Genomic DNA, 20,271 nt, shown 5'->3' with positions numbered 1-20,271 from the left:
ATTCAATTAAATCTGAATTAATCAAATAAATCCTCTTAAATAAATAATTTAGTTTCAGACACTACATAAAATTTTAATACCAACAAAATTATGGTGTGATAATCAAACTGTTTTTCATATTGCATCGAATCCTGTATTTCATGAGCGAACTAAACATATTAAAATTGATTGTCACTTCATTCATGAAAAAATTTAACAAAACTTTATTTCTATAGGATATAAGGATATGTGAAGATTGAAGAATAACTCGGGATATCTTCACAAAAGCTTTAAGTGGAGTTCAAGTTGATTATCTTTGTAAGAAGTTGGATATGTACTCCAACTTGAGGAGGAGTATCCGAGTATTATATATAATAGTTATGATATTTGTATATACTATTTGTTTCTATAGCATCTCTATATATTATGTAATATATATAGGTTAAATAGGTAAATTTATCAATTAGCTTAATTATAATTTTCTAAAATAAATTCTAATTTATATATAAATATGTCTATTCTTTAATAAAGTAGGTATTAAAAAATTTATTATTTTTTTATCTATTCTTTTTAACATTTATATGTGGCAACTCAACGTAAGAATGGCTGTAGACTTCAATATTTACCAATCCTTCCAAAAGTTCATATTGCTGCTTGTTATTCCATTCAAGTAGATTGCAACATTACAAATATGTTAAACAACAGCTTAATTCATTGAGACAAGCAAGGGACAGCAGGCGAGACTTTATCTTTTACGGATCCTTTGGCGTCGATGCAGTTAGACTGCACCTGCTGTCCTTGATTTGCAGACCACAAATTAACATTGTCCATGGTGATGCCGGTGCAAGGCACAGTTTGGCTGCAATTCAGAGCAATTGCTACACTACTCGTTGAGCTTCCTGCCACAGAGAGATATTTCACATCGCTCACTTGGACTGCTGTTGTCTGTAGAGAATCAGCATCGTGAATGATCAACTTAATTACCCTTTTAGGAAATAAATTTAAAGTGGAAAATAATTATCAAAGTAAAGGAATGAGAAAAAATAACCAATAAACAAAATTAGGGGGAAAAAATATAACCCCGCACGAGGTGACCTCGCACGGGTCCGCTGACTGCGGCCGCTCAAGGTGAACTTAGTTTTCCCTTCTACCTTTTACCTTTGATGCACAGCTGCTGTGAGGGCAGTAGTACTGATCTATAATTATGGGGTTACGCACTTCATTCATGTTAATATTCACAAATGATATGTTCCTCGCAAAGCCAGACCCTCCCTGCAAAGTTCAAAAATGTCAAGCAAGGTAGAGCCGGGACGAATATGTTGAAGGTCGATTTCTGAGTGTGTATAAGTTGTGCTTATGAGTGATAATGGAATGTATTGTTGCTTGCCGGCCATGTTTTGATCCTGACTCCATTGGTCGTTTGGGACAAGTTGCAGTTGGAAACGTAGATGTCTGATGCTGTTGCCACGGTCCCAGCTATGCCCAAGCTCCCAATACTACAATCAAACATGAAATGGCTTCAAGGTTACTTTGAAATTCGTGAGCTCGATCGCCGTTAGCAATAGCAGAGCCAGCCCGGGTGATCTACCCAGGCTATGGGCCATGCCGACGTCGAAGCCTACGCTGACGCTCGATTTAGCCTTCGTTTTCTCTTTCATTTTTCCCTTTTTTTCTAAAATAAAATTAATGTTTTTTTCTTCTCACCGCTATCGGGCATCCAGGCTACAGGCCGGGTAGGGTTGTAGCTGGCTCCGCCCTTGGCGGTTAGGCAATCATCGCGAGCTCCCGGCTAGGCCAAGCAGCTAGCTAGTATTGACTACTAAGTAAGTACCTTATTCCATGGCCAGGACCACATGCTACATTGTTGACAGAAACATCCACAGCACCATCACTCATCGACACACAATCATCTCCTGTGCCAATTACGGAGTCTGTTACCATGACATGTTGGCTTTGCTGGATGTGGATGCCGTCGGTGTTGGGGCTGTCGCCGGGGGAGGAGATGGTGATCCCTCTGATGTCGACATTGGTGCTTTTCCCCACCGATATATGCATCATGGGGCTGTTGATCAGCTTCAACCCCGATATCTGTACATTTGTGCAACTCAGCAGCCTAAGACTCTGCATCATCACAATTACTTCATTAACAATCTCCACACTTGGATAACACTTCAATTCTTTACTAATCTCTCTCAATCAACTTACATTGGCAGCTTCCATTGAACATTGCTGCAACACAAATTAAGTCGATCAAAAACATTCAGTTAGTGTTGAGATATACATAACTTAGAAAAGAAAGAAAAATTTTACATTTTTCTCTTTGCATGACCACCAGTTTGTCCCTTGGCCATCGAGCTCGCCGGAGCCGTAGATGTTTAGGCCATTGATTCGAATGAAAAGAAGCCAGCTATTCAAGTTTTCTTTCCATATTTCATTTGTTCTTTTAAGGTTTCCATCAACCTTTGGCACAAGAATAGCATGTCAGTCTTCCTCAAACATATACAATATGACATGATATGATATATATATGTATACCAAGGGACGGGTTCTTGTACATTAAAAGATTTCATTTCGAAAGAATTAATTTAACTTTGTCTCAAAACTTGATTTGTTATTTAAATTGGATTTTGCAGTATTCATTGAAAGGAACAAATGAAAATACTTTAAATTTATCCGATTGAGATACCTGAAATATATTACAAGTAAAAAGGAGAGAGATAGATCGAGAGGTCACTACTTTGTTATATAACTCATGCCTAGTCGACAAATGAAGCTTCAGATTCAAATCACATATCAAAATGAAAGAAAAAAAAAGAATGAGCTTTCCCTTCCTATCTTGCATCTATGCTATTTTTGCCCTAGTTAGTGGGTTTATTTCTCTTTTAATAAATATCTGAAGGTGGGCTGAAAATTTTCGTAGGCTAAGTAAAAAACCTACACATGTAATGATTTTTTTTTTTTTTTGAATTGAACTTTTGACGTGGAAGAGTGAATTTTAGTGGAGTAAATAATATATTTTTTTAAAAAAAAATTGGATTATGATTAGGGCAATCCTAAGTAAGATCCGTCGTGTGTTGTATACCTTTACGTGTACGACATAGTTGCAAGGTCCTTGGAAAACAACGCGATCCAATAAAAATGTGTTCCCTGCCGGAATGAGCAAGGTGGAGGGTCCTGTGCTGTTGTGACAAATCGAACTCCATGCATTTACAAACGCCTAAATAAGAGAAGAAGAAGAAAGAGTTTAATTAAGAAGAATATAATCAAAAATATATATATATAATGATGCATCATGATGGATGCTGTTTTAATTAATTATCGCACTTGAGTGTCATCTGTGTTGCCATCTCCTTTGGCTCCAAAGTTTACGACGTTGTATGTTGGCTCATCAGCCAAAATCTCAGCAGCAAGAAGAAAGATCACAAAGAGACTGATAAGACCCTGATGAATCAAAATCAAAATACAGGAAAACAAATATATAAATCTTTTTTTTTAAAGAAAAAATAATAAAAATGGAGATATATAGTTTAGCTTCGTTTTTTTTCTTACTCGTCTAGCCATTGTCAACTGTGATTCTTCAACTATTGGTGCAACTCAGCAGCTCCAGACTCTGCATCATCACAATTACTTCATTAACAATCTCCACACTTGGATAACACTTCAATTCTTTACTAATCTCTCTCAATCAACTTACATTGGCAGCTTCCATTGGACATTGCTGCAACACAAATTAAGTCGATCAAAAACATTCAGTTAGTGTCGAGATATACATAACTTAGAAAAGATAGTAAAATTTTACATTTTTCTCTTTGCATGACCACCAGTTTGTCCCTTGGCCATCGAGCTCGCCGGAGCCGTAGATGTTTAGGCCGTTGATTCGAATGAAAAGAAGCCAGCTATTGAACTTTTCTTTCCATATTTCATTTGTTCTTTTAAGATTTCCATCAACCTTTGGCACAAGAATAGCATGTCAGTCTTCCTCAAACATATACAATATGACATGAGGAAGTAATTTAACTTCAGATTCGTTTTGTTCTTGTACATTAAAAGATTTCATTTCAAAAGAAGTCATTTAACTTTTTTGGTTCAAAACTTGATTCGTTTTTTAAATGGATTTTGGAGTATTCATTGAAAGGAACAAATGAAAATACTTTAAAATTGTCCGATTGAGATACCTGAAATATATTACAAGTAAAAAGGAAAGAGATAGATCGAGAGGTCACTACTTTGTTATATAACTCGTGCTTAGTCGACAAATGAAGCTTCAGATTCAAATCACATATCAAAATGCAAGGAAAAAAAAGAATGAGCTTTCCCTTCCTATCTTGCATCTATGCTACTTTTGCCCTAGTTAGTGGGTTTATTTCTCTTCTAATAAATATCTGAAGGTGGGTTGAAAATTTTCGTAGGCTAAGTAAAAAACCTACACATGTAATGATTTTTTTTTTGAATTGAACTTTTGACGTGGAAGAGTGAATTTTCGTGGAGTAAATAATATATTGTTTAAAAAAAAAAATTGGATTATGATTAGGGCAATCCTAAGTAAGATCCGTCGTGTGTTGTATACCTTTACGTGAACGACATAGTTGCAAGGTCCTTGGAAAACAATCCGATCCAATAAAAATGTGTTCCCTGCCGGAATGAGTAAGGTGGAGGGTCCTGTGCTGTTGCGACAAATCGAACTCCATGCATTTACAAACGCCTAAATAAGAGGAAGAAGAAGAAAGAGTTTAATTAAGAAGAATAAAAATATATATATATATAATAATTCATCATGATGGATGTTGTTTTAATTAATTATCGCACTTGAGTGTCATCTGTGTTGCCATCTCCTTTAGCTCCAAAGTTTACGACGTTGTATGTTGGCTCATCAGCCAAAATCTCAGCAGCAAGAAGAAAGATCACAAAGAGACTGATAAGACCCTGATGAATCAAAATCAAAACACAGAAAAACAAATATATAAATCGTATTTTTTTTAAAGAAAAAATAATAAAAAATGGAGATAGTTTATAGCTTTTTTTTTTCCTTACTCGTCTAACCATTGTCAACTGTGATTCTTCAACTATGAGTTAGTTATATATAGAAATAACAGTGTTTGGAAAGAGTTAAAAATTGGAGATTTATATTGATCATTGCATTTAGATTATGTACAAATCTAATTACTTGTTTCTATGAGACAATTTAAAAATAAAAAACAAAGTAAATTATGTATGGGAATAATTAGTTCTTTATGGAATTAAGTAAAGAATGCATTTTTTTCATGCAAATATATAATAATAAACAATTACGTTGCAATTTTTAAATTTATTATAGAAAATTAGAATAAGCTGAAATCAAATGGCCACCTTTAACGGGACTTGAGCATAAACAAATAAAAGGCTGTATGTATTAAATTATTTAAATAAATTTATGTCATATTCATAAATACAACCAAAATAATTTTTATATAATTGTATTTTTTAAATCCATGTTTATCTAGTTCTTACTATATGATTACATCTACCTGATTATTCCAAGTCATCAATATAATCTTATAAAAATTTTTCACTAACAATTAAGATAAATCAGAAAACGTAGATGAATTCTAGCGGATGATCCATTCTCATAAGTTTTTTGAACTCCCAGGTGTAATGTACCTTAAATGATATTTGAACTCTTTAAACTCTTGTTGTCTACGGAGTCCATCTAATCTTTTACCATTGTGCCATATAGCCTGTTTAGAAAATTCCTATGGCGCATTACTAGGAATTGAACCATGAACACTAGTGTTCATTTTCTAAAGTGCCTTTGTAACTCTATTGTAGCTGGGGCTATAATTGTATAAATGGAAGTCGTAGTTAATGATAAAAATTAAATTCTAGATAATGTACATGTTTTTTTTAATAATTTTATTAAAGTAATATAAATATATTCATTTATTTATAACAAATTTAGTCACAACATGTCTTTATTATTATTTTTTAACTATTAATATGGAAAAATGTGATTCGTTCCCCTCGTGCCCTGTCAATCTACCCCTACACTAATATGGAAGAAGTAAATTATAGGTGACTATTAGTCATTAATGTAGATGACTAAGACATGGAAAAAACATGCTAAGACTTTTTTTTAAGCATTAATATGTTTCTAATTGGTCGATCATGAAAATAGTTATTTAACGCCAATTTCATTTCATGAATTAAAGTGCTAATATCATTGTAGAAAGGTCATGTATAAGTATACTTGGGTTTTAACCTAGGGCCACCCGAAGGTTATTCTAAGTTTTTTTATACATTAAATTCCCAAATCATTGTTATTAGCCCGGGATTCTTTTTATTATTTTTTTTGTTAAAAATATTTTAGCCCGATGGCAGATGAATATGTTTCTAATTAGTAACTAATTAAGTTGATATATATACCTTATTCCTTGGCAAGGGCCACATGTTACCTTACTTATAGTAATGTCTTCAGCACCTTCGATCAGTGACATATAGTCATCTCCCGTGCCAATTATGGAGTTTCTGATATTAACAAATCGGCTTTAATTCAATGACACATAGTCATCTCCTGTCGATGTTGGGGCTATCGTCAGGGGCGACGATGGTGATTTCGTTGATATTTGTTGGATCGTAGACGTTCGATAGAGGGGGGTGAATATCGAAAAACGTTCGTTGATAAGAGAGTTAAACGCAGCGGAAAAATTAAGACAATGCAATGCTAACACAAGAACCAATTTTACTTGGTTCGGAGCCTTTGACGACTCCTACTCCAAGGTCTACACACAAGGGTGCTTTCGTTGGACAATTCACTAGCAATTCGAAGAATGTTACAATTAAGAATTATAGGAATGCTAATAAAAAAGATTAATACCGACAAACTGAAAAGAAGTAAACTGAAGACAGCGCTTTGTCAGAGTAGCCTCAAGGCGTCGCAGAAGCATAGTAGAGCAGAGAGTTCTGAGTTGTTCTTGAAGCTCCACCCCTGCCCATTCTTTTATATAAAGCTCGGAGCGCCATGGATCCCTTCCGGGCGCTCTGGTGGGACGTGGCAGGTCCAACCAGTGAGCTCCACGTGGCGACGACGCGTTTGGATAAAAGTTGCCTCCTGGGCGCCCGGATCCCCTCCGGGCGCCCGGACCTCCTTTCTCCAGAAGACTTCTCTCTTGCAAGACAAGATTAGTCCGAGACAAATATATAATTTATAACCTGCAAAACAGAGTGTTAGTTCAGTTTATAAGTTCAATATAAAAGTTATGACTTAGATTCCGTCTTTCCGAGACCGGAATCTAGTCACGATCTCGACTTAGATATCCGAAATGGATCTAAGCTGGATCGACACCTACTGTTCCCTTCCCGGGAACGTGTCCTCACAGTCACTTCCTTCCAGTGACTTACCCTTACTCACCTGCCAGACGTCCGGTCAGCCCTTCGACCTGTCTGGACTTCTCGCCAAGCGTCCGGTCAGCCCGTCGACCCGCTTGGACTTCTCGCCAGCTATCCGGTCAGTCCGTCGACCTAGCTGGACTTCTCGCCAAGCGTCCGGTCAGCCCGTCGACCCACTTGGACTTCGTGTCAAACATTCGGTCAACCTGTCGACCTATCTGGACTTCGTCTGCACACTCGGTCAGAGTGTTAGATCACGACAAACCTAACTTAACCTGATTTATCATTCATCAAAACCTGAGTTAGACCGTTAGTGCTAACCGCAACAACAATCTCCCCCTTTTTGATGGAATGACAACCTGATTACGTTAGTGAAAAATATGCGAGTAAAAACTAGCATGAGGTTTAAGTTAGTTTTTAATTTTGAGATTTTGTTCTAGCATGAGGTTTAAGTTAGCTTTTAACTTTGACATTTTGTTTCTCTAACTTAACCACCTATCCCTCTCCCTTTGGCATTCATCAAACAAGCACATAAGTTAAACACTCAGAAATACAGAATATAGACCAAGTTAAAATGTAATGTAGCCAATTTCTAAGTTTCCAGCATAAGTGTTTCGAGTTTTAAATTTTCCAAAATACGTTTCAAATTTGTTGTATTTTTCAAACACAAGTTTTCAAAATCAAGATTTTAAGGTTAAGTTTTCAAAACTAGAATTATCAAGAAAATTTTCAAACATAAGTTTTAATTTTGAAACACTTTTCAAATCTGAAAAATAAAAAAAAAATTCAAAGCTGAGTTTTTTAAAAGATATTTGGCTTTCAAAACTGACTAAAACTGAGTTTGTACTAGATTCAAAATCTTAGTTTATAAGATTTAATTGAAGAATTTAGTTTTATAGAAGCTAGTTTTCAAAAATAGGTTTATAAAAAAAATTGAACCATAAGTTTTCAAAATTAAAGATTTCAAAACTAAGTTTGAAAAATCTACTTTTCAACACTGACTACATTTGTTAAAACTTTAAATTCGAAAACCGAAATTCAATCTAAAGATTTTAGAAAAGATATTATGTTGAAGGTGGAGAAAATAATTTTGGTGTTAAGTGTTGATTTAATCCTCCCCCTAAACCTGACATCTAAAATAGCTATCTAACCAATTAGGTACTTATTGACTATCAAAAGATAGCAACTTTCACTTGGTTAGTCAAGTTAAGTTCATTGTAATCAGTTAGTGGTTGACTAAACTGAATAATTTAACTTGATTAATATATGTTTAGTATTTAACGCCCAGACTTATATTGATGCACTGACATAAGCATCTTAAGTCTAGGCAATTGGCCTATACATCTCACCCCTTTCTATGTTTGTTAATCACAAGCAAGGTAAACCTAGGGTGCTGTTGAGATGCTCAAATACTAGTCCTGGGAGAACATGATTTCTAAAGGGATTTTTCTAGTTCTAAGACTAAAATTGTTTTAAAATTCTAAAAGTTGGAAAGTTTTTTAAAAAATAAAACAATTTTAACCTAGAATTTTAAACAATTATTTTTGAAAAATAGTTTTGAATTTTGAAAAGTCCTAGTCTATTAAATTAGAGTATAACCAATCAGATCTGAAGTGAAAATCAATAGAACAATATGTACTACAAAAGCTGTAATAGTGTCATAACATTGCTATGTAACAATCATGACTACTGAGACGATGAAGGAGGTGGTCCGAAATCCAACGACCAAATCAGTGCCAATATCTCAGTGTGACGAATCCGGTAGTCCTCTCGTAGGTCTCGTCACAGGTCGGAGATCTCCTGCCGCACATCTCGCCGTAAATCGGAGACCTCCTGTCGCACCTCTCGTCAGAGATCGAAGACCTCTCGCCGTATGTCTCGGTGAAACTCGGAGGACTCCTATTGGAGGCTCGACATAGCTCTCTCTAGTTCAGATACTCGATCGGCTAGACTGCGAGGAGCGGGACGTGGGGCTTGAGCTAGCGCTAGGGCAGGAGCGGCCTCGTCAGGAAATAGTGCGAGAAAAAACTCATCTGCCTCCTCCTGCTGTGCATCTGGGTCAGGCTGGTGTTGTGCCCCCCCTTTGCCAAGTCATGATACCCTCACCATCTATATGAATACTAGCTAGGGAAAAGTTCCTACCTCCTATAACGTCAAACTCGGTCATATAACGGAGGTCACCTCTGGTGACATCAATGTCCAAAGAGGACATATATGCTGTCAGAATGTGACAGTAGGGCATATGAACTCGCCCACTTGTCACGTATCCAGCTGAGTAAATAATGGTGGAAAAGATATGTAGGCTAATGTCAATATCTAGCCTATGACACAGGGCATAGAGGAGAAAAGAATGGAATGGGCGCATCATCGCGAAGTCGCGAGTGCTCAGTGGTAGAATGAAAAAGACTAAGACCCTATAAAGGGCGTAGCCCTGGACTCGAAGGGTAACTGACATAAACTGGGTCACTGTGGGTACTCGCTCACCCCCAAAACAATACGAATAAATCGTATCAAGAGTAATTTACGAGTAGGAATCTCCAAAGGGTAGCTCCCTGGGAGAATAGCACTGAAAGGGACAGGTAGACTCCCGTAACTCCAAAAAGTCACGGATGGCAGTAGGGGACAGCGTGATATCAGTCCCAGCTGCCCTAATAGTATTGGTAAAGTCGTCTACTTTCACTAGGTTGTTATAAAATTCTGCACACAAACTTATGTTTACTGGGCTAGTACATTCAACAAGGTTCTGAAGGTTATAGTGGTTTATAGCCTCTATAGCTGGAATGCAAGAGCGTAAAAAGAATGCTCTATCTATACATTTGGTCCTAATGGCCATGTAGATGGTTGACTTAAACTTAATCCTAAGCTCATCAGTGGGAAACCTAGGGTCAACACTGGGAGTAGAGGGCCCAACACAAGATTTAGAACGTTTCCTAAATTATAAAACAAAATTATACTAATTAAAGAAAACAAACAATCAACAATATTCTAAAATTTTAAATAGAAGACAAGAATTTTATCGAGGAGCCATTGCTAAAATCTTTTTAGAACTGACGACCTCGGTTGATTCACGACCGCCTATTAACCGTAGAACGAGGAAAAATTTAATTTTGAATGCTTTCATAGTAACGCTTGGAAAAAGCTTGAACGAAAACTTGGAAGAGGAGGTGCAAATGTAGGGGGCGCCCCTACCCCCCTATATATAGGGGACTCAGGGCGTCGGGACCTATTCCGGGCGCCCGGGGTCAAATGGGGCGGGGCGCCCGGAGTCCCTTCCGGGCGCCCCGGGTCAGTATACCAGGGGCGTCCGCCCCTGGTTTTTTACTACGGTTTTGATTTTTGATTTTTTTTTTGGTTTAAAAAATTAAGTTTAATTGTTAAAATAATTTTTAAGTAACAAAAATTAAGTTTTAAAATAAATTTTTAAGTTAAAAAAATAAGTTTTAATTTTAAAAAAAAAATTTAAGTTAAAACACAATTTAAGTTTTAATTTTTAAAAAGTTTAACTTAAAAGAAATTTAAGTTTTAATAAAATTTTTAAAATGAATTTTTTAAGTTAAAAATTAAGTTTAATTTTTAAAATAATTTTTAAGTAACAAAAATTAAGTTTTAATTTTTAACATAAATTTTTAAGTTAGAAAAATTAAATTTAAAAATAAATTTTTAAGTTAAAAATTAAGTTTAATTTTTAAAATAATTTTTAAGTAAAAAAAATTATGTTTTAAAATAAATTTTTAAGTTTAATAAATTTTTAAAATGAATTTTTTAAGTTTAATTTTTAAAATAATATTTTTTTAAAAAAAAGTTTTAAAATAAATTTTTAAGTTTTAAAACAATAAATTTTTAAAAGGAATTTTTAAGTTAAAATTAAGTTTAATTTTTAAAATAATTTTTAAGAAAAAAATTAAGTTTTAAAATAAATTTTTAAGTTTTAAAAAATAAATTTTTAAAATGAATTTTTAAGTTAAAATTAAGTTTAATTTAAAATAATTTTTAAGAAAAAAATTAAGTTTTAAAATAAATTTTTAAGTTTTAAAAAAATAAATTTTTAAAATGAATTTTTAAGTTAAAATTAAGTTTAATTTTTAAAATAATTTTTAATAAAAAAATTAAGTTTTAAAATAAAATTTTAAGTTTAAAATAAATAAATTTTTAAAATGAATTTTTAAGTTAAAATTAAGTTTAATTTTTAAGAAAAAAAATAAGTTTTAAAATAAATTTTAAAGTTAAAAAAATTTAAGTTTTAAAATAAATTTTTTAAAAAAAAATTATGATTAATTTTAATTTAATTTTATTTTTAATTTAATTTTAATTTTAATTTTAATTTTTATTTAATTTTTATTTAATATTAATTTTAATTTATTTTAATGTCCTTAGTTATCTCACCCGATCTATGTTTTCAATCAGGGAATCCTATAATTTTGTGAGATGAATTAGATTCAATTTTAGAGTTTGTTTTTAACTTGTGTTAGATTCAGGTTTTGATTTGGGTTCAACAAATAAGCGTTCTCTGGATAAACTTCTGGGCTATGGTGAGTCACTCGGACATCATTAAAGTAACCATGCCTTCGAGGTTTTCTAAATAGTCCTATCCACTAGACTTAGTACAAAACCTTGGTCTAACTGGTTAGGATCCATAAAGGGTAGCTTCGGTCAGTTCCACTTAGCCAAATGCACCAGGTCGAAGTCATATCTTCCTAGACATGCATAGACTAAGCTTCCCTAACGTACTATCATCCAAAATTTCACCAGTACCATTTTTCAAGTTAAACTTGAACCCTTTATAACTAATCCTAATTACCCTGTCGGATAGGTTGGTTAGGGTTACCCTGCCGGGTAGGTTAGTTTTGGAGGTGCCAACTATTCTGGAGCCTCGCCCTGAATTAATGGACATTTAATTTAATTTTGTTCTCGATTTATGTCTATTTCTTTTGTAATTATATTTTACTTGGTGATAGTTTACATTTTGTTGAGTTTTAATATGTTTAGATTTTAAATTTTTTGGTTCAGGTTTGTATTCTGGTTTTTTATTTGGTTTATTTAACTTTATATAATATATTTTATCTTTAGGGATATAATATTGGTTAGCTCCTATTTGCGTGGTCAAACACGCTTTCGGAACCCAGGCCTTATTCATTGGTTTGTATTGGGTTATTAATGATTTAAACGTTTTATTTGAGTTCGACTTATATCCGAGTCCGACTTTGTTATAACATGCTTTTTGATTATTTAGAATTAAGTCTAAATTCTTTGATCTAGTAGTAAATTTTTCTAACATATTTTTTAAATTATTAATTTCTAATTTTAATGATGAATTCTCCTCCTCAAGTGTTAGATCTTGAGTTGGTTTGTTATTTACAACTTGTTCCTTGAGGATTTGATTTTCCTTGAGGAGCAATTTATTTTCATTTTCTAATTTAACTAATTTATTATTTAAGCACGAAATAATTTTAAAAAATTTTCGGTTTAAGGTTAGGAATACCTCTTCGGAACCTTTGGAAACAAGTACGGACTCGTGGCTCGATTCGGGTTCAGATCTGTCTTCCGATTCTTCTTCCGATTCTGCTTCGCGGGCCATCATCGCGAGGTGGCTCTGGTGCTTCTGATCTTCTGCTTCTGAATCATCTGAGGAGGAGGAGTCGTCCCACGTAGCTTTGAGGCCCTTCTTTTTGGTTGGCTTCGGTTTGTCGATCTTCAATCTTGGGCACTCGTTCTTGTAGTGGTCCTTCTTGCTGCATCCGAAGCACGTCATGCTCCTTGTTTCGGTTGGAGAATTGATCTTTTGAAGATCCTTCTTGCTGAAGCTTCTTTTCCTCCTGGTGAACATCTTCCTTACCAGGTTCACTAGGTGTTCTTCATCTTTAGAGTTCTGGTCAGAATCTTTTTCCGGTTCAGACTTGTTCTTCTTTTCTTTTGAGGAACCTGTAAATAAAGCTACACCTTTCTCGACCCTGGCGTTAGTTTGCTCATGCAATTCTAATTCACAGAAAAGCTCATCTAATTTTAATTTAGATAAATTTTTAGAGATCTTGTAGGCATCTACGATAGATGCCCACAAGCTGTTGTGTGGAAAAGCGTTTAGGGCATACCTTATTAAGTCCCGGTTCTCCATTTGGTGCCCTATTGCGTGGAGTCCATTGAGAATGTCTTTGATTCTTGCGTGGAGTTGGCTGGTCGTTTCTCCTTCCTGTATTTTTATGTTAAAAATTCTATTTAGGAGCAAGTCTCATTTTGTTACCTTAGCGTCGCTCGTTCCTTCGTGCAGCTCGATCAGTTTGTCCAACAGCTCTTTAGCGTTCTTATGTGGTCCGACCCGGTTCAGTTCTTCTCTAGTCAATCCGCACTGTAAGGTGTTGATTGCCTTGTTCTCTATTGATGCCTTCTTCTTTAGGTCTGTTGTCCAATCTTCTGGATCCAGTAGATTTCCGGAACTGTCTACTGGTATTTTGTAGGGTCTTGTGACGCTCAACCACTGGTCGAAGTCTGTCTTGAGATACACTTTCATTCGCTTCTTCTAGTACGGGAAATCATCCCCGTTGAAGAGGGGAGATCGCACTGTGCTGAAGCCCTCGATCTGTGACATTTTTAATCTGCAGACAAAAAATATAGAGAGGTTCCAAGACTTGGTCTTAGATTAGTAGTGCGGGAAGAATTAAAAAAAATAACTAAATTGGTGTTGCACCAATTTAGTTTTAATTACGACGGAAAAAATTTTCCAAAAGGGTAATAATACCAGTTTGGATCTTTACGAAAAACTGAAATCCGAAAAAAATAAAAAGCAAATCACCCCCTTGTCTGATTGGTGGTTGCACCAAATCAGAGCGGTACCTACTCTGATACCACTTGTTGGATCGTAGATGTTCGATAGAGGGGGGTGAATATCCAAAAACGTTCGTTGATAAGAGAGTTAAACGCGACGGAAAAATTAAGACAATGCAATGCTAACACAAGAACTAATTTTACTTGGTTCGGAGCCTTTGGCGACTCCTACTCTAAGGCCGACACACAAGGGTGCTTTCGTTGGGCAATTCACTAGCAATTAGAAGAATGTTACAATTAAGAATTACAGGAATGCTAATAAAAAAGATTAATAACGACAAACTGAAAAGAAGTAAACTGAAGACAGCGCTTTGTCGGAGTAGCCTCAAGGCGTCGCAGGAGCACAGTAGAGCAGAGAGTTCTGAGTTGTTCTTGAAGCTCCACCCCTTCCCCTTCTTTTATATGAAGCTCGGGGCGCCCCGGATCCCATCCGGGTTGCCTGGTGGGACGTGGCAGGTCCAACCAGTGAGCTCCACGTGGCGACGACGCGTTTGGATAAAAGTTGCCTCCCGGGCGCCCGGATCCCCTCTGGGCGCCCGGACCTCCTTTCTCCAGAAGACTTCTTCTCCTGCAAGACAAGATTAGTCTGAGGCAAATATATAATTTATAACCTGCAAAACAGAGTGTTAGTTCAGTTAATAAGTTCAATATAAAAGTTATGACTTAGATTTCGTTTTTCCGAGACCGGAATCTAGTCACGATCTCGACTTAGATATCCGAAATAGATCTAAGCTGGATCGACGCCTACTGTTCCCTTCGCGGGAACGCGTCCTCACAGTCACTCCCTTCCAGTGACTTATTTTTACTCACCTGCCAGACGTCCGGTCAGCCCTTCGACCCGTCTGGACTTCTCGCCAAGCGTCCGGTCAGCCCGTTGACCCGCTTGGACTTCTCTCAAGCTATCCGGTCAGCCCATCGACCTAGCTAGACTTCTCGCCAAGCGTCCGGTTAGCCCGTCGACTCGTTTGGACTTCGTGCCAAACATCCGGTCAACCTGTTGACCTGTCTTGACTTCGTCTGCACACTCGGTCAGAGTGTTAGATCACGACAAACCTAACTTAACATGATTTTTCATTCATCAAAACTTGTGTTAGACCATTAGTGCTAACCGCACCAACAATATTGACTCGCTCGTCTTCCCCACCAATATGTGCATCATCGGGCTGTTGATTGACCTCAGCCCCCAAATCTATACATCAGTGCAATTCAACATATGTAGACTTTGCAATTAATATTATATATATTTCATTAACAATGTCCACATTTGATTTAATACGTCGAATAAGATAACTAATATTTGATGGATTGGCGAGAAATGAAATTGAGGAGAAGACAAGAAGAGAAAATCGTCGCCCTTCAGGTTTTTAAGAAATAAAATTTACTTAATAATTAAGAATTATTCCTCAAATAGCTAAACAGATATTTATATATATAATAAACCCTAAGATTGATAGAAAGAAAAGAAATCCTAATCTTAACCCACAATTACTAGCTTGTAAAGAAAGGAAAAAAAAAATTCCTAAAATCTTAATAGAAAATACTGCTAATCGAAAAATCTATGAAGAAGTTCAAAATAAAAATCAAAATAATAATTATCGAAAATATTCTAAAGACTAAAAAGCTAAAAAATTATAGAAAAGGAATAATTTACTAAAAAAAAATAAAATAAGATCCAACAAATCCTCCTACATCTGTTGCTATAGGTTGAAAGGAACTCGTCCTCGAGTTTAGAGTAACATTGGATGATAGTCAGGAGGAAGATCATTTGACATCAAATCGACTAAATTTTACTAGAAGGTGTTGAACTATGAGATTTTCCATTGATCCACTAACATGCACAACATCATGGACACTTTCTAGTCTATCTTCGCGTACTTGATCATTTCTAGCTAATATATCGAGTTCCCCTATGAGCTGTCCATTACTACCATGTTCACCCTGGCCTACACAAGATGCTCCAGTTGATCTTGTAGGACCGTTGGGCCGGCTAGAAGGGGAGGTTGAATAGCCTAAAAAAATAAACAGAAAAGACCCTTCTCGAACTTTCAACAGAACACTTGCATAAAGTAAATTAGCAGTAAATAAAAAGCAGAAAGAAGAGGCTCACAACTTGACTTGGTTACAACCAAGGAGGTTGTTAATCCAAGGAATGAACGTGCACTAAAATATCTCCTTCAGGCAGAGAAGCCTCTTACAGCAGTGAAAGTACAAAAGACAGAAGATAAACTAGAACAGAAGCGCACAAGTGTTTGGAATGTAAATTTCTGAGTTGATTTGAAGCTTCTGGACCAAGGCTATATTTAAAGCCTTGGTCGGGGCGCCTGGAAGGGTTTCGGGCGCCCTGGGGGGGATAAATTTTATCCTCCAACGTTCAGATCGAGTTTTGCCTCGATCTGGTCAAAATACTGGGTCCGAGTGCCCGGAAGGGTTCCGGACGCCCCGAGCTGCTCCGGGCGCCCCGGACTGTTCCGGGCGCCCCGGGCTGCTCCGGGCGCCCCGGGCTGTTCCAGGAGCCCCAGAGCCCAAATTCAACCAATGTTGACTTTTTCATCCGGGGACCACTACTCCGGTTTGGTTCATCTCGGTCCAGGTCTTCTACTCCGGATCCGCTTGCTTGGGTGATCTCTGCCATCCGGAAAAGGGCTCACCCGAACACAACTTCCGGTCTTCTCGAGCGTGCTTCCCTCCGGCTTCTCGTCCCTCGGAATTGCCGTGTGTTTCCTTCTCGTCCGCCAGCGTACTCATCCGCAATCTTCGTCCCTCGGTCGTCAACCTTCTCACTAGCTGCGTCTCTTGCTCCCCGAGCAATCTTCCGCTCCGGCTTTCGTCCCTCGAAACCACCACGCACTTCCTTCTCGTTCGCCGGTGTACTCTTCCGCAGCGCCTCGTCCCTCGGACGCACAGCATGCCGTCCTTCTCGCTAGTTGGGTCTTCCGCTCGAGTACCTGTGCTCCTAAGCTCCTACACACTTAGACACAAGGTTAAATACACACAGGACCTAACTTAACTTGTTGATCACACCAAAATAACCTTGGGGTTCCAACAATCTCCCCCTTTTTGGTGTGATCAACCTAAGTTAAGGTAGGGTTAAAATAGACATAAGTAAATTAACTTAATTTACAATTTAAGTACAAAAAGATAGAAAAAAAATTAAATCTATCTACCTCCCCCTAGACTTATACTTTCCCTTCTCCCCCTTTGATCACAAAAAAAGTGGGGTTCCAAGAAAAAACAATTTAAGGGTTTAAAAACTTAGAAAGAATATTTTTTAAAAAAATTTCTAGGTTTTTAAGAAATTTAGAAAATTTTTCTAAGTAATTTAAGCTGAAATTTCTAGTTTCAGGAAAAAGTTTTTTTTTTTTTTAACTTGGGAAGAAATGATTTTTGAGAATTTTTCTAAGTAAGAAAAAAAATCCTAACTTAAATTTTTGAGAATTTTTAAGAGCAAAAAAAATGACTTAAGGAAAAAAAATTCTAAGTAAATTTCTAAAATAAAATGTTTTGAATAATCTTTTTAAAGCACTAATTAATTCTTGTATTAATGCTTTATTAGTAAGTTAATTGAACATTTATTTCAATATTTTTGCTTCCAGGTCGTGGCGAGACACTAGGCCTTCTTGGTTATTGGAGCAACAACCACTTCCTTGACAAAGCCTCATAAGGAAATTCTTTGTTTAATTTTCTCACTTAAAGCGCTAATTTTATAATTTAGTTTAGGCATGTTTTAGGAACCCAATATAGGTTTCACCCTACTGGATTAATTAAAAAGCTTTTAGGGACATATTTTCTTGAAATATTCCTAATTTGTCCCGGGTGATATTTAAAGTACCAATTTAAATTATTAAATCTTCTAAAATTGGTTTTAGATGAACATGCATAGTTTTTCAAGTTATCTACTTGAATTTTCAAATCATCATTTTCAAGTTTCAATTTTTCATTTGCTATTTTTTATTTATCTAATTCTTCTAAGGGACAAGACTTAGCTAGAATTACTTTTAAATTTTTATTTTCACTTTCTAATTTGCAGCAATCTTTTGTTAAAAGTTTAACGAACTTAAACATTTTATCGGGAGGAAGAGATCGTACCTGACTTACCTTGTCGATCTCGTTGTCTATTTCTCCCCATGAGCTGCTGCTTTCTTCCGACATGTCTCCCCCTTCATCGATGATCTCGATGCTCATTTCGGAAGAGCTTGAATCACAGTCGTTGTCTTGATGACTTGCCATCAGTGCGAGTCCGGAGAATGCTTCGACTTCCGATTCGGACGAGGTATCGTCCCACGTCGCCTTCAGGGCCTTTCGTTTTTGGATAGGTTTCTTACCCTTTTCCTTGTCTTTGTTCTTCAGCTTGGGGCAGTTGTCCTTGACATTCCCTTCTTCGTCGCAATGGTAGCAGCGGATCGTTCTTTTCTTTCTACCCTGTGGATGGTTAGTTTTTCTAGAATTGTATAACTTCTTAAATCGTCTTACCATCATTACCATTTCTTCGTCGTCGAGAGAAGATTCCGATTCAGGTTCGTCTCTCGAAGCTTTGAGGGCGACGTTGTTCTTTGGCTCCCTCATTCCTGCACATCTTGACTCATGCACTTCAAATGTTGAAAAAAATTCTTCTAATGAAATTTTTTCTAAGTCCTTCGAAATGTAAAAAGCATCTACTAGTGATGCCCATTTTGAATTTCTAGGGAAGGAATTTAAAGCGTACCTGAGCGAATCTCGGTTACTTACCTCTTCTCCGAGATTCGAAAGTCCGATGATGAGCTCCTGTATCCTTGAGTGTAGATGTGCAATTGTTTCACCTTCTTCAAGACGGAGGTTGGTGAGCTGGTTGCGAAGTAAGTCCCGTCTCGCAAGCTTTGCTTCGGATGTTCCTTCGTGTAATTCAAGGAACTTCTCCCAAAGCTCCTTTGCCGAGTTGTAGGTGCCGACACGGTTGACTACTTGTGGCGGAAGTACGGTTAGCAAATGGAATTCTGCTTTCTTGTTTGCCACGTACTCGGCATGCTATTTCTTTGTCCACTGATTTTTTGCTTTGCCCTCGGGAGCTTCAAAACCGAGTTCCATTATTAGTAATAAATCAAAATCGGTGCCGAAAAATACCTCCATGTGCTTCTTCCAGCTTGCAAAGTCCCCCTCGAATTTTGGTGGGTGGATGTTAGATCCGGCCATCTCGTTGCTTCGTTCGACGGTTAGTCCTCCTGAAGCGTCTCGGCTCTGATACCATTTGTAGGACCGTTGGGCCAGCTAGAAGGGGGGGTTGAATAGCCTAAAAAAATAAACAGAAAAGACCCTTCTCGAACATTCAACAGAACACTTGCATAAAGTAAATTAGCAGTAAATAAAAAGCAGAAAGAAGAGGCTCACAACTTGACTTGGTTACAACCAAGGAGGCTGTTAATCCAAGGAATGAACGTGCACTAAAATATCTCCTTCAGGCGAAGAAGCCTCTTACAGCAGTGAAAGCACAAAAGACAGAAGCTAAACTAGAACAGAAACGCACATGTGTTTGGAATGTAAATTTCTGAGTTGATTTGAAGCTTCTGGACCAAGGCTATATTTATAGCCTTGGTCGGGGCGCCTGGAAGGGTTCCGGGCGCCCTGGGGGGGATAAATTTTATCCCCCAACGTTCAGATCGAGTTTTGACTTGATCTGGTCAAAATACTGGGTCCGGGCGCCCGGAAGGGTTCCGAGCGCCCCGGGCTGCTCCGGGCGCCCCGGACTGTTCCAGGAGCCCCGGAGCCCAAAATCAACCAATGTTGACTTTTTCATCCGAGGACCACTGCTCCGGTTTGGTTCATCTCGGTCCGGGTCTTCTACTCCATATCCGCTTGCTTGGGTGATCTCTGCCATCCGGAAAAGGGCTCACCCGAACCCAACTTCCGGTCTTCTCGAGCGTGCTTCCCTCCGGCTTCTCGTCCCTCGGAATTTCCGCGTGTTTCCTTCTCGTCCGCTAGCGTACTCATCCGCAGTCTTCGTCCCTCGGTCATCGACCTTCTCGCTAGCTGCGTCTCTTGCTCCCCGAGCAATCTTCCGCTCCGGCTTTCGTCCCTCGAAACCACCACGCGCTTCCTTCTCGTCCGCCGGTGTACTCTTCTGCAGCGCCTCGTCCCTCGGAC

The 20,271-nt window shown here is 37.2% G+C and overlaps 1 protein-coding gene across 1 annotated transcript; it reads right to left on the bottom strand.

The window, feature by feature from the left end:
- Nucleotides 1-690: 690 nt before the first annotated feature.
- LOC122031225 (probable polygalacturonase At2g43860) lies at nucleotides 691-18,306 on the bottom strand. Its single transcript, XM_042590366.1, has 10 exons — nucleotides 18,253-18,306; nucleotides 4,786-4,902; nucleotides 3,779-3,928; nucleotides 3,674-3,697; nucleotides 3,304-3,420; nucleotides 2,290-2,439; nucleotides 2,185-2,208; nucleotides 1,811-2,100; nucleotides 1,367-1,475; nucleotides 691-924 (listed from the first exon to the last, which is right to left on the bottom strand). The coding sequence occupies exons 1-10, from the start codon at nucleotides 18,304-18,306 to the stop codon at nucleotides 691-693; spliced, it is 1,269 nt and encodes a 422-aa protein (XP_042446300.1).
- Between the last annotated feature and the right edge of the window lie 1,965 nt (nucleotides 18,307-20,271).

Source organism: Zingiber officinale, chromosome 11A, assembly GCF_018446385.1.
Source record: "Zingiber officinale cultivar Zhangliang chromosome 11A, Zo_v1.1, whole genome shotgun sequence".
NCBI lineage: Eukaryota > Viridiplantae > Streptophyta > Magnoliopsida > Zingiberales > Zingiberaceae > Zingiber > Zingiber officinale.
Note: the sequence above shows the minus strand (reverse complement) of the source record. Positions and strands in the feature narration are given on the sequence as shown.

Excerpts from the sequence above, each read along its gene's own strand:
- LOC122031225 (XM_042590366.1), bottom strand. The coding sequence starts at position 18,306 with ATGTCGGAAGAAAGCAGCAGCTCATGGGGAGAAATAGACAACGAGATC. Across the intron at positions 3,421-3,673 it reads GTCCAATGGAAGCTGCCAAT|GGTCTTATCAGTCTCTTTGT; the intron begins GTAAGTTGATTG and ends TTGATTCATCAG. Across the intron at positions 1,476-1,810 it reads GGTCCTGGCCATGGAATAAG|TATTGGGAGCTTGGGCATAG; the intron begins GTACTTACTTAG and ends GTTTGATTGTAG.